The following is a 14,788-nucleotide window of genomic DNA, read 5'->3' as shown; positions in this document are numbered from 1 at the left end:
GCCTAACAAAGAATTGTTAAGATTTAGGACAGGTGAGAGAGGGACCATCATATCCTGAGCCAGGTGAAGCAGTAGGTGAAGTTTGGGTCAGGAGTGGGGACCTGAAATAGGAAAAACAGGCTTAGAACAGACTGGGAAGGGCTTTCCTAACAATGAGAAATTGTCAATTACATCTTTTCTCCACATCACTTTCTTCCCTTCTTGGCCTCAACAATCTTTAGTCCTTGGGAGCCAGTCATTCCAATAGGTCTAGTCAAACAGATTGGTCTCTTCAGTGCTTTAAACATTACCCTTAAAGCAAGAGTTTCCCAAATGGTGCAGCATGCAGTGACAAGTGGAGCTAAAAATTGAAGCCTTCAGCCCTGGAGGTGTGAGTCACTTACTGGCTGGCTCTTGTATGAATACTTTTTTTTAAATTTTTTTTATTGGAGTATAGTTGATCCCTGGATTGGGAACATCCCCTGGTGCAGGAAATGGCAACCTGTCCCAGTATTCTTGCTGGAGAATTCCATGGATAGCTGAGCCTGGTGGGCTCTAGTCCAAGGGGTCACAGAGAGTCGGACATGACTGAGCAACTGAGCACACTCGCACAGTTGACTTACAGTGTTGTGTTAGTTTCTACTGTATGAAAAGTGAATCGGTTACACATGAATACTTATATTTTCTATGTGCAATACGATTGACAAAGATTGGGAGTGCTACTCTAAGCAAATTAATTTGCTTAGCTAATGTTATTTATTAGCAGTTCAAACATAAACAGCATTTATATTGTTTTTATATACTAATATATATAGTATATAATATATTATGTTTATGATATTAAATTATATATTATTGAATAATATATAATGATATAATCTAATTAATAATATATATAATATATTAAATTCATATTGCTATAGCCTGAATGTATCACCCCAACATTCACATGTTGACATCTAATCTCCAAGTGTGACAGTATATGGAGGTGGGGCCGCTGGAAGGTGATTAGGTACTGAGGACAGAGCCCTCGTAAATGGAGTTTGTGCCCTTTTAAAAGTGGTCCCAGAGAGCTCCCTTCCCCTTCTGCCACCTGAAGACACAGCAAAAAGAAGTCCACCATCTATGAATCAGGAATTGGGTTCTTACTGAATCCTCTAAGATGGGACTCTAACCCTTAATCCCTGACTTAGAAGAGGACTCAAACTTGCTATCTGAATTGAAACCAGTCACCTGGTGTCAGGACTTGTTGAAGCTTAGGTTCTTTTGTCTTGATGCATAAACAGTTCAATGTGGGGCTAAGTGATAGGCAAAGAGTGGATTTATGAGTGTAAGACACTTGTGAGAGATGTAAGCAAGCAGATAAGGAAGCAGAGCCCTGAGAACTGTTGCCAAAATCTTGGCTCCCACCAATGCCAAATAGAAATACAGAGACAGAGTTTGGAGGAAATAGAAAAGAGTGCCTATGTGATTTTTGCTAGTCAAAAGGGAAACATAGCAGGCTAGCGCCTCAGGAACTGTGTCCCCATCTCTCAGGAAAAGAGAGAGGTTTTATATCCTCATGAAGGCATTGCATTGTTTTTCTCTTGTAGAGTTTCAAAACAACCACAGTTGGCATCAGGCAACTCAGCAACCAGGTGTGGTAACCCTAAAGTTATCAGCCCATAACCTTTTTTCTGAATTGCAGAATGCTATAAGAGAGTGTAGTGGGGAGAAGAATACCAGGTGCAGAGTATAATCTTTGGAGTCAGAGAGTAATTAGTGTTTTTGAAGCTTTGTGAAGGACAAGTCTAGCTACAAATGTTTGTTTTAGGTTGGTGCAAAAGTAATAGCAGTTTTTGCATTCTTGAAATTTGCTGTTTGATATTGATATACGTTCTTAATAAATGTGGTTATGTTATACATCATTTTAACGTGTATTTCTTGCTTTATGGTTTTTTGCTAAAGTCTTATTACTTACTCTGGATATGATGTTAGACAGAAAGTAAATTCAAGCAATTTTCTTATTCAAGTTCAAAATGTGTGGTAAAGCAGTAGACAGTTCGCAGCATCAACAACACATTTGGCCCTGGAACTGCTAAGGAAGGTACAGTGCAGTGGTGGGTCAAGAAGTTTTGCAAAGGAGATGAGAGCCTTGAAGATGAGGAGCTTAGTGGCCAGCCACTGGAAGTTGACAGTGACCAACTGAGAGGGTCAAAGCTGATCCTCTTACAACTACACAAGAAGTTGCAGAAGAACTCATCATTGAACATTTTACAGTCGTTTAGCATTTGAAGCTAATTGGAAAGGTGAAAAAGCTCAGTAAGTGGGTGCCTCATGAGCTGACCAAAAATCAAAAAAAACAATCATTTGATGTGCTGTCTTCTCTTATTCTATGCAGCAGTGAACCATTTCTCAGATTGTGACACGCAACAAAAAGTGGATTTTATACAACACTTGGCAATGACCAACTCAGTGTTTGGGCTGAGAAGAAGCTCCAAAGCACTTCCCAAAGCCAAATTTGCACCCCCCAAAAAGGTCATAGTCACTGTTTGGTGGTCTGCTGCCTGTCTGATCCACTACAACTTTCTGAATCCTGGCAAAACCAATACATCTGAGAAGTTGTTCAGTTGCTAAGTCATTTCCAACTCTTTGTGACCACATGGACTGCAGTATGCTAGGCTTCCCTGTCCTTCACTATCTTCCAGAGTTTACTCAGATTCATGACAACTGAGTCAATGATGCTATCTAACCATCTCATCCTCTACTACCCTCTTCTTTTGCCCTCAATCTTTCCCAGCATCAGAGTCTTTTCCAATGAATCAGCTCTTCGCATAAGGTGGCCAAACTATTGGGGTTTCAGCTTCAACATCAGTCCTTCCAATGAATATACAGGGTTGATTTCCATTAGGATTGACTGGCGTGATCTCCTTGCAGTCCAATGAACTCTGAGTCTTCAATACCATAACTCAAAAGTATCAATTCTTCAGTGCTCAGTCTTCTTTATGGTCTGACTCTCCATATATGGACCATCATGTCCATACATCTGTACATGACTACTGGAAAAACCATAGCTTTGAATATACAGACCTTTGTCGGCAAAGTGATATTTTTGCTTTTGAATATGCTGTCTAGGTTTTTCATAGCTTTCCTTCCAAGGAGCAAACATCTTTTAATTTCATGGTTGCAGCCACTGTCCACAGTGATTTTGGAGCCCAGGAAAATAAAATCTGTCACTATTTCCACTTTTCCCCCATCTATTTGCTCATCCTTACATGAAATGTTCCCTGATTTCTTCAACTTTCTTGAAGAGATCTCCAGTCTTTCCCATTCTATTGTTTTTCTCTGCTTCTTTGCATTATTCACTTAAGGCCTTCTTATCTTTCCTTGCTATTCTCTGGAACCCCACATTCAGTTGGGTATATCTTTCCCTTTCTCCCTTACTTTTCACTTCTCTTCTTCCTCAGCTATTTGTGAAGCCACCTCAGAAAACTATTTTATCTTCTTGCATTTCTTTTTCTTGGGGATGATTCTGGTCACTGCCTCCTGTACAATGTTGCAAATCTCTGTCCATAGTTCTTCACGCACTCTGTGTAGCAGATCTAATCCCTTGAATCTATTCATCACCTCCATTGTATAATCATAAGGGATTTGATTTAGATCATACCTGAATGGCCTAGTGGTTTTACCTACTTTCTTCATTTAAGCCTGAATTTTGCAATAAGGAGCTGATGATCTGAGACACAGTCAGTTCCAGACCTTGTTTTTGCTGACTGTATAGAGCTTCACCATCTTCGACTGCAAAGAATATAATCAGTCTGATTTCAGTATTGACCATTTGGTGATGTCCATGTGTGGAGTTGTCTCTGTGTTGTTAGAAAAGGTTGTTTGCTATGACCAGTGTGCTCACTTGACAAAACTGTTGGCCTTTGACCTGCTTCATTTTGTTCTCCAAGACCAAACTTGTCTGTTCATCTGAGAAGTATGCTCAGTAAATAGATGAGACGCACCAAAAACTGTATTGCCTGAAGCGGGTATTAGTCAACAGAAAGGGCCCAATTCTTCCCCATGACAGTGTCCAACCACATATTGCACAACCAATGCTTCATAAATTGAATGAACTGGACTGCGAAGTTTTTCCTTATCTGTCATATTCACCTGACCTCTTGTCAACTGACTACTGCTTCAAGCATTTCGACAACTTTTTGCAGGGAAAATGCTTCCACACCATCAGGATGCAGAAAATGCTTTCACTGAATCTTGAAGCATGAATTTTTATACTGTAGGAACAAGCAAACATTTCTTATTGGCAAAAATGTGTTGATTGTAATGGTTCCTATTTTGATTGCTAAAAATGCTTGAACCTAGTTATAATAATTTAAAATTCATGGTCTGAAACCCTAATTACATTTGCACCAACCTAATAGTAACAGCTTTAGGTTGGTGCAAATGTAATTAGGCATCACTGACTCGGTGGACATGAGTCTGAGTGAACTCCGGGAGCTGGTGATGGACAGGGAGGCCTGGCGTGCTGTGATTCATGGGGTCGCAAAGAGTCAGACACGACTGAGCAACTGAACTGAACTGAATAGTAACAGCTAAAGAATAACCAACATTGTTTAATTCTTGCAGGTCTGTTTGGCTGGTATGTGCTGAAGGCTGTTCACTCATTCCTGTGTCATGGCAACAGAACAAAGAGGGCTACATATTTATTATCAAAGCAGAAGTAGGGAGGGGAGAAGATCATTTTCTTTCTCACTCTTGGGTAGATGTCAAGGCTTACATCATTAGTCCCTCCTTTAACCCTATATCGTCTAACCAGGACTGTCATGGCACTATTTAAATAATATGTATATTAACAAAAGGGTGGTGACATATAGTAAAATATCCATCTCAGGTTTCTGTATAATATCCCCTTTAATCTAGTTACTTTCCCCTTTCACAAATACTTTTGTATTGGCTACATGCACAAATGGTCCTCTTCAAGGACCATTAACTCCCTAACTTTATGTAACAAAATGTAGACCCCAGATCTGTGTCTTTGTACTTGAACTACATATGTAGATTTTTGCTTGGTTACTGGACTTTTTTATTGAAATGACAATAAATAGGAAAATAAAGAAATATATGTGCATTTACACTCTGGCACTTTAGGAGTTTGAAAGTCACTACTGCATCCTAACAAGTAAAAATTAAACAAACTGAAATAATCAGTAACTCTTCTTAGAATTGTTAGAGGGGTGAGGCCATAGGGCGAAATGCTGCTGTCTTGGAGAAAAAGACCTGAAGATACAAAGAATCACAATTTACTAGAGCAGAAACCTCTGCAGGAACCAGTGCTGAGGTAGGAAAATCTGACCTGTAATTGAACAATTGCTGGAGGCTCAGAGTGGACAAGTCTGAAAGCGAGAAACTTTCCACACCTGCAAGCTTTACTGCCAGGCCCTGCCAGGTTCTCACCGTGAGTACCAGAGGGAAATCTCATGACTCCAGCATGGGGAGGAAAAAAGGAATCATTCTGAAATGTATCTGCTTCTTCACAAAGAGGTCTGTCTTTTGAGAGAAACTATTTTACCAGGACCTAACTTAGTGAGATTTTATCAAGACACTAACTGACCTGGGAGGAGGGACATCCCAACTTCAGCCCACTCTAGCCAGTCTGTCCTACCCAAGAGAGGAGAAAAAAACTGAGAGGCTCACTAGAGGTCTGAGAGCTAATCACAGGCCCCCAAGGCCAAAGAAATAAAAGCAAAAATAAGCAAATGGGACCCAATTAAACTTACAAGCTTTTGCACAACAAAGGAAACCATAAACAAAACGAAAGGACAATCTACAGAATGGGAGAAAATATTTGCAAATGATGTGACCTACAAAGGTTTAATTTCCAAAATATACAAATAGTTCATACAGCTCAATCAAACAATCCAATCAAAAAATGGACAGAAGGCCTAAATAGACATTTCTCCAAAGAAGACATACAGATTGCCATAAGACACATGAAAAGATATTCCACATTAATTGAAAATGCAAATCAAAACTATTACAGTGAGGTACCATCTCACACCAGTCAGAATGGTCATCATCAAAAAGTCTACAAATAATAAATGTTGGACAGGGTGTGGAGGAAAGGGACCCTCCTACACAGTTGGTGGGAGTGTAAACTGGTGCAGCCACTGTGGAGGACAGTACAGAGATTCCTTAAAACTAAACACAGAGCAGCCATAAGATCCAGCAATCCTACTCCAGGGCATATATTTGCAGAAAACTCTAATTTGAAAAGATATATATACCCCAATGTTCATAACAGCATTATTTACAATCGCCAAGACATGGAAACAACCTAAATGTCCATTGACAGACAGAAGGATAAAGAAGATGTGGTGCATATATTCAATGGAATACTACTCAGCCAGAAAAAAGAATGAAATAATGCCATTCGCAGCAACATGGATGGACTTAAAGATTATCATACTGCCGGGAGCCGGCATATTGCACATTGAGGGCATATAGCACATTGAGTTCATATTGCATATTGAGTGCAGCACTTTCCACAGCATCATCTTTCAGGATCTGGAATAGCTCAACTGGAATTCTATCACTGCCGGTAGCCAGCGTGAGGAGCTCCGCCATGACAAAGGTCATGAGGAAGGAAGCTCGGCACACGCAAAGGCGGGATCGAGCCTTAGGAGTCCCCCTGGAAATTCTCGAGCATTTACACCCAAAACCAGAGTCTGCCTACTTTCTGCTTTGTGCTTTCACCTACACCTCTGACTTTACGGGGGGCTGTCCCCCACTACCTCTCTGAAAAAAGAGTTAGCTTACAGCTCCAGTTAATAATTCCTGGGTGTGACAGTGTTTCAACCTACAAACTCCTTTGGAAATCCTCTAGCCTGCCTGAATAGGTTTTTCTGGCCACATGTGATTGTTCAGAGCCTCCCAACTGTGAGAGGTAGGAGATGTTCTAAACTGTCTAAACACAGATTCTTTTGAGTAGTTAAAAGATTGATTAGAAATTGTATTGGTGAAGGGATTTTCACTTGTTGGGCCAATGTTTGCTGCTAAGTTTCCATATCCCTTACCTGCTGTGTCCCTGGCAGTGTATTGATTAATATAATCGGTGTAAGTAGTAGCTTTAATGTTTGTAACCTGGGACCCTTGAGTTAATTCTTTTTCTTGTTATAATCCACCACACCTTTGCTCTGTAGGAATGCAACTTTATCTAATGCTTTTGGAGGGTGGCTCCTGACCAATCACCTTTAGAGAAAAATAAGTTTTCTGAAGAAAGGGTCTTAAAATGTTAACAGGCCTCCGGGCCAGAAGATGATGCAAATCACCTAAGCTTTTGCATATGATAAGTTTGCAGGAAGAAAGCCTGGCTTGCTGCATGACTCTACCCCTTCCCCCATTATCCTCTATGCATAACTTAAGGTATAAAAACTACTTTGAAAAATTAAGTGCGGGCCTTGTTCACCGAAACTTGGTCTCACCATGTCGTTCTTTCTCTTACCTTCTGGCTGAATTATTCAGCCTCTTTTCTCCACTGAATTTCCTCACTGAGCTATCCTCATTCTATTACTCTTTATATCCTTAATTAACGTTTAATTAAGCAATTGTTTCCTGATCTTCGCCTACGCCGTCTCTCCTTCAAATACCCTGGATCAGCCGGGGCTGGTCCCCGGCATCATACTTACTGAGGTAAGTCAGACAAAAATGAATAGGACAATATAGTACTGATTTGTGGAATTTAAAAAAATTCATACAAATGAACTTATTTATAAAACAGAAACAAACTTATAGTTGTCAAAGGGGAAATAGAGGGGAGGAATAAGTTAGGAATTTGGGATTAACAGCTACACACTAGTATATAAAAAATTAACAAGTATATAAAAAAATAACTAGGGCCTACTGTATAGCACAGGGAACTATATTAAATATCTTGTAATCTCCTATAATAGAAAAGAATCACTTCGCTGTACATCTAAAACTAACCCAACACTGTAAATAAACTCTACTTCAACTAAAAAAACTTTAAGAGTGAGATCTAACCTAGGATCACAGAACACTTGCCCTCCTTGACATCTTCACCACATCCCTGAAGGCCTATTTACTCCAGTTCCTTTACCTAAGACATACATCATGCCCAGCTTTCAACAAAAAATTACATAGCATACTGAAAACCAAAAACAACTGGAGAAGACAGAGTAAGCATCAGATCTAGACTCAAATATGGCAGAAAGAGTGGCGTAATCAGACCAGGAATTTAAAACTACTCTATTTTATATGCTAAGGGTTCTAATGGTTAAAAGTAAACAATATATAAGAACATAGATAACTGTGATATAAGAAAGAAAAAATTTTTGGTCTTTGTCCCTGGCTCCTGGCACAGAACTCCTAAAACTCTTGGAATCTCCTGAGTGATGATGTTGTCTTTGTTGTGTTGATAAAATGACTCTTGGCTGAGTGATGTCTAGATGGTTTCAGGACGGAGGTTGAGCACTGGAAATACCAAATCATGTGACCAGAGGGTTGGAAATTTCAGTCACATCCCTGACCTCTGGCAAGGTAAAGGGACTAGATATTATTTTCAATCACCAGTCACCAACAGTTTAAATGATCATGCTTCTGTAATAGAACTGCCATAAAACCCCAGTAAACAACAGAGTTTGTAGAACCTCCAAGTTGGTGAACACACTGAGATGCTAGGAAAGTGGTGTACACAGAGAGAGCATGAAAGCTTCACGGCCCTCGCCCCATACCTTGCCCTAGACATCTCTTCCATTTGGCTGTATCTGAGTTGTGTCTTTATAACAAACTGGTAATAGTAAGCAAAATGTTTTTCTGATTTCTATGAAGTATTCTAGAAAATTATCAGACCTGTAGGAGGAAGTTGTAGGACTCTCCAAATTTGTAGTCAAGTCAAACAAAACTGCAGGTAACCTGGAGCCTTGATACCTGGGTTGGTGTCTGCAGTGGAAACAGCCTTGTAGAACTGAGCCCTTAGCCTGTGGCTGAATATAGAAGTTGAGACAGAAAGGAGGTCTGAAACCTGCACCTCAGGACTATCCTGGGGTCTCTCGGCTGAATAACCAGCCCCTGGGTGTCTGCCGTGAAACGGGTCATCCTCCACCCCACACACACACACGTATGTGGCATACATACATGCTAGGTTTCTCAGTCACGTCCGACTCTTTGTGACCCTATGGACTGTAGCCTGCCACGCTCCTCTGTCCATGGGATTTTCCAGGCAAGAATACTGCAGTAGGTTGCCATGCCCTCCTCCAGGGGATCTTCCTGACCCAAGGATGGAACCCATATCTCTTATGTCTCTAAATCCAGGACTTGGTGTCAGAGTTGAATTGAATTATTGGGCACCCTGTTAAAATCAGATAACTGGAGAATTGGTTTTCATCAGAAAACACTCCTGAAAGAACCTGAGAGTAGTGTAAGCAGAAAGATGGAAATTCTAAGAAAGAATGAGAAAGAAATACTAGAGATTGAAAATATTATAAGAAAAATGAAGAATGCCTTCGGTGGACTAGTTGGACTGGACATGACTGAAGTAAGCATCTCTGAGCTTGAGGAAATGTTAATAGAAACATCCAAGGCCAAAAAACAAAGAGCAAAATGACTGAAAAAGATAGAACTAAATGTCTAAGAACTGTGGGACAAAAGATAATGTCCATTCAATGAGAATACCAAAAGGAAAAGACAGAGAGAAAAGGCCAGAAGAAATACTTGAAGCAGTAACAACTGAAAATTTCCGCAAAATTAAAGGGAAAAAAAGGGTAGGGTGAAGTTCAGAATTTTCCATAGAGTGACTAGGACAGAATCACCCTACCCTCTGCCCAGGACAATTCCTTAGCCCCCTTTGCCCCCTTAGCATTTACCACTATCTGATGAGCATTATATTTTCATCTTTCAAGATTTCTTCCTTTCTCTTGGACTTCCTGCAGTTTGGATATGACATGTCTAGGTATAATTTCTTTGGTATTTGTCCAGCTTTGTGTCCTCTGAGCTCCCTGGATCTGTGGTTAGATCATGGCATTCAGTCCCATCACTTCATGGCAAATAAAGGGGAAAAAGTGGAAACAGTGACAGATTTTATTTTCTTGGATTCCAAAATCACTGCAGATGGTGACTACAGCCACAGAATTAAAAGATGCTTGCTCCTTGGAAGGAAAGCTATGACAAACCTAGACAGCATATTTTAAGGCAGAGATATCACTTTGACAAAGTACAGTCAAAGCTTTGGTTTTTCCAGTAGTCATGTATGGATGTGAGAGTTGGACCATAAAGAAGGCTGAGTGCCAAACAACTGATGCTTTTAAACTATGGTGCTAGAGAGGACTCTTGAGAGTCCCTTTGTGAGCAAGGGGATCAAACCAATCAATCCTAAAGGAAATCAACCCTGAATATTCACTGGAAGGACTGAAGCTGAAGCTGAAGCTCCAACAGTTTGGCCACCTGATGTGAAGAGCTGATTCATTGGAAAAGACCCTGATTCTGGGAAAGATTGAGGGCAAGAAGAGAAGGGGGTGCCAAAGGATGAGATGGTTAGATGGCATGACTGACTCAATGTACATGAGTTTGAGCAGACTCAAGCCTGGCGTGCTACAGTTCATGGGGCTGCAAAAAGCTGGACCTGACTTAGTGACTGAACAGCAATTAGAATTCATGGTGGACACATTAATAATGCCTTTCTTTATCTGGAGTGTGTAACAGGCCCCTTGGTGCAGTAGGAAAGGTTTAACTAGGATGACGTTCTTTTCTGACCCCCACTGGCTGTGTGAGTACAGGCAGGTTATCCATCTGGGCCTCTGTTTCATCTCTACAGCTGAGCTTCTTCCTAAAGGACTTAGATCTACAAGGACCACCCTATCCCCAGCTGCTCCTGTGGCGGCCTCTGGCTCATCTTCAGGTCTCAGCTTCAAGTTCACTTTCTCCTGGCAGCATTCCCCAACCCACAGATTTAATAAGGTCTACCTTAGTCTACTATCTTCCTTCATAATAATTTTCTCAATTCTAATTAATTAGTCGGTTGTCTAACTATCTAATGTCTGTTTTTCCTGCTGGGGTGCAAGCTCTGTAAGAAGGAAAGTTGTGGCTGTCTTTGTTGCTGCCTCCTGAGCACTTTTCACAATGTCTAGCACAGAGTAGGCACTCCAGAAGTATCTTTCAGATGCACAGATGAATAAATGAACAGTCAAGTGGTTATAAATTAGAGATTAAGTAATTGGCACAGTGCCTGGAATATATTTGGTGCCTAGTAAATGATAGCTGTTGAGTTCATGGACATACTTTTCATCCGATGCTAGTAGTTTCCATGACTAACTTGGTTTTATGTCTTTGCAAAGGTTATTGGGATTTTATGAATGAGTTTCATATAGTTCAGTAATTTTTCAGAAATCCAATTACTAGAACTTAGAGAAAAGATTGTGTATCTGTATGATGATGATGATTATGATTCCCTGGAGAAGGGAATGGCAACCCACTCCAGTATTCTTGCCCAGAGAATCCCATGGACAGAAGAGATTGGCAGGCTACAGTCCATGCATTTATACATATTCAGTCACTTTAGTCATGTCTGACTCTTGGCAACCCCATAGACTGTAGCCCACCAGGATCCTTGGGCTTCCCTGGCAGCTCAAACAGTAAAGAATCCACCTTCAGTATGAGAGATCTGGGTTTGATCCCTGGATTGGGAAGATCCCCTGGAGGAAGGCATGGCAACGCACTCCAGTAGTCTTGCCTGGAGAATCCCCATGGACAGAGGAGCCTGATGGGCTGCAGTCTATAGGGTGGCAAAGAGTCAGACATGACTGAGCAACTAAGCACAGCACAGGCTCCTCAGTCCATGGGATTCTTCTGGCAAGAATACTAGAATTGGTTAACATGCCCTTTTTGAGGGGATCTTCCCAACCCAGGGATTGACCTCGCTTCTCCAGCATCTCCTGCATTGTAGGTGGATTCTTTACCCCTGAGCTACTACGAAGCCTGGACTATGGTACATGGGGTCACAAACAATTCAACAGAACTTAGCATGCACATACATTTGTTCTTTGGGTTTTTTTTCTTGGCCAGGTGCCTCTCCTTCTATGTGCTAATGTCTCTTTTACCTATAAAAGAGGCCATTTGATGAGACTTGACCTTCAAAGATGAAGAATCTAATTGCTTGGAACTTGGGTTATTTCAAACAATGAAACACTCAATAGCTTTTAAGGACCTGTTGGGATGCGGAGAGGCAGAGCTAACAGGTGCTGGTTAGGTTATGGGATTGCATTTTCAAGGAACACCATGCTCTTGACCTGAACTGCCTTCCTGGTCTGAGAGGCTGTAGGCACAGATGGTGTGCAAGTCTGCACTCAGCAACAGCGTATGCTTTTCTTTCACCCACCTTCATTCCTGAAGAATCTGTCCTTGGTCTCCTGGAAACTCATCAGCGATAATTTTTTTTTCTTTTTTTTTTCTCTTTTTTTACAGAGAACAAGAAATCTTTATTATTTTGAATGCTGGTGCATAACCAAAAACAAGCTTAATTAGAGGAGGAGACAGAGGGAAACTTCAGATACTGAGGTGGATTTCTGGGCAGATTTAAAACTTTTAAGGGCTGTTCATAGTGTCTTTTTTTTAGATGTAGGGCTTTCCTTAACAATGTTCATTTAACAGTTCTTACATTATAAAGTTCAACCAGAGTCTTTTGCCTGTAAAGTTAAATGAAAAAAGAGAGCAAGTGAAACAGAAAATTCTCTAGTATATACTGATATTTGAAAGAGTTTGTGTTCTTTGTAATTTCATGTACATTTTACAATCTAAATTTGAAACTTTATTAAGGACGTCTTAAGTTTTGATTTTTAAAAATGTTCAAGGCAATGAATTTTCTTGAATTAAAGATTACAGTAGCTTTAAAAATGATCAAGATATATGTACAAACAAAATCTCAGTTGTTCTTGGAAACACGTTTTAAGATATAGCACACAAGACACATACTTCTTTTGGGGGTAGATTATCCTTTGAGATACTGAAGAATACTCGGTAGATTTATTTTACACTAAAAATTTAGCCTTTGATAACCACAGCTCGGATAGATTACAAACTTGAATCTTTAAAGTTTTCTCAATATGCTTTCAGTCCAAATAACTCAAAGACATCTTATGTCCTAAGGTGGATACATCAGTTACTTTTCCTCATATAATTATCACCAGTGGGCTCTTGTACTGGCAGTCTATCTTGGTCATAACTTATCCTTGAAAAGCCATTCCTTACAGTGAAACATGAAAGATTATCTTCCTCGATGCAAGGAAATTACTCTGAGTAAACAACAAAGTCAAAGCCGTGTCTCTGGACATTCTTGAAAACAGGTTTCAACAGTACTAAGATACTCTTCTTTAACAGTTTTCTTCCTTTTTCATAACTGTGCAGTCACTACCTTATTCTACTCTGCAGAAAAAAAAATTTTTTTTTGGAAGATTAAGTTTTTCATTGGCACAGAACTATTTGGAATGAACCCAAAAGACAGTGGAATGCTGAGTCTCTCCTCAAGCAGCTTCCTCCTCTCTTAACAGCATTTAACTACTCTCTGTCAATGATCTCATCACAGCCGAGTTCTTCCGTCAGACGATTGACAACCATAAGTGAAAAAAGCTCTTCGATAAAAGCCAATTGATCAAACGGGGTCTTCTCATAATGCATCTGAAACCCGCCATCCAGAGCTGCTTCTCTGGCTCTGGAGGTTCTCAGAAACATCTTGCTGGCTTCTTCAAGGGCCGCTGATACTCTGTAGCCCGCACCACTGAGCGGCTCCTCTTCCGGATAGTCATAGTCGTCCTCCCAGTCATCGAATTCCTCGCCCTCGTCCTCGCTCTCGAAATCAGGGCCCGCGATCTGGCCTGGCTGCTCCCCAGGGCTGGGTCGGCTAGCGAGGCCTCGGGGCCCCTGTGGCTCCGCCATTGGCTGGGCCGCCTCCTCCTCCATTGGGCCTTCCTCCTCCAGTTGTGGCGGGGCCCCGGCGCGGGAGGGGTTCGGGGATAGCTCCCGGCTCCCGCCACCTACCTCCATATGCGGAAGGTCACTCTCACCAGGAATCACATCCATTTGCAGATCGGTGTTCTCCTCATAGAGCTCGGACAGCTCGTTCATTTCAGACATAGTGCAAGCAGCTCAACCTCCCCACAAGTCATTCGTTTTCCCTAAATTATTTTTTTCATTCTACAGGTATACCTGGAAGATACTGTACGTTTAGTTTCAGATCACTTAATAAAGTAAATATTGCAATAAAGCTAGTGACACAAGCTTTTTTGTTTCCCAACTTGCATAAAAGTTGTATTTATACTACACTGTAGTATATTAATTGTTCAATAGCACATCTAAAAAATGTACATAAGTTAATTTAAAAGTTGCTAACCATCATCTAACCTTTAAGGAGTCCTAATCTTTTTTTGGTGGTGGAGGGTCCTGGCTTAATGGCTGCTGACTGACCAGGATAGTGGTTGCTAAAGGCTGGGGCAATTATAACAATTTCTTAAAATAAGATAACAATTATGTTAGCTGAATTTATTCTTCCTTTCATGAACAGTTTCTCTGTAGTATGCAGTGCTGCCTGATGGCATTTTACCTACAGTAGAACTTTTTTGCAAAATTGGAGTCAGTCCTTTGCAGACTCTGCCACTGTTTTATAAGCTACGTGTATGCACTATTCTAAATCCTTTGTTGTTATATCAACAACAGTCACAGTATTTTCACAGGCATAGGTTCCTTAATGAACCACCATTGTTTTGTTTTTTCTGCTCGTGCATAAGAGCTTCTCATCTGTTTAAGCTGTATCACAAGATTT

At 40.7% G+C, this 14,788-nt stretch overlaps 1 protein-coding gene across 1 annotated transcript; it reads right to left on the bottom strand.

The window, feature by feature from the left end:
- Positions 1–13,368: 13,368 nt before the first annotated feature.
- On the bottom strand, positions 13,369–14,133 carry LOC100299757 (EP300-interacting inhibitor of differentiation 1). Its single transcript, XM_005205556.5, has one exon. It carries the CDS (start codon positions 14,101–14,103, stop codon positions 13,528–13,530), a length of 576 nt encoding a protein of 191 aa, XP_005205613.1. The 5' UTR covers positions 14,104–14,133; the 3' UTR covers positions 13,369–13,527.
- Positions 14,134–14,788: the final 655 nt, after the last annotated feature.

Source organism: Bos taurus, chromosome 4, assembly GCF_002263795.3.
Source record: "Bos taurus isolate L1 Dominette 01449 registration number 42190680 breed Hereford chromosome 4, ARS-UCD2.0, whole genome shotgun sequence".
Taxonomy (NCBI): domain Eukaryota; kingdom Metazoa; phylum Chordata; class Mammalia; order Artiodactyla; family Bovidae; genus Bos; species Bos taurus.
The sequence above is the reverse complement of the archived record's forward strand: the minus strand, read 5'-3'. Positions and strand labels throughout refer to the sequence as shown.

Bases quoted from the DNA above. Each gene is read 5' to 3' on its own strand.
- LOC100299757 (XM_005205556.5), bottom strand. From the start codon at position 14,103: ATGTCTGAAATGAACGAGCTGTCCGAGCTCTATGAGGAGAACACCGAT.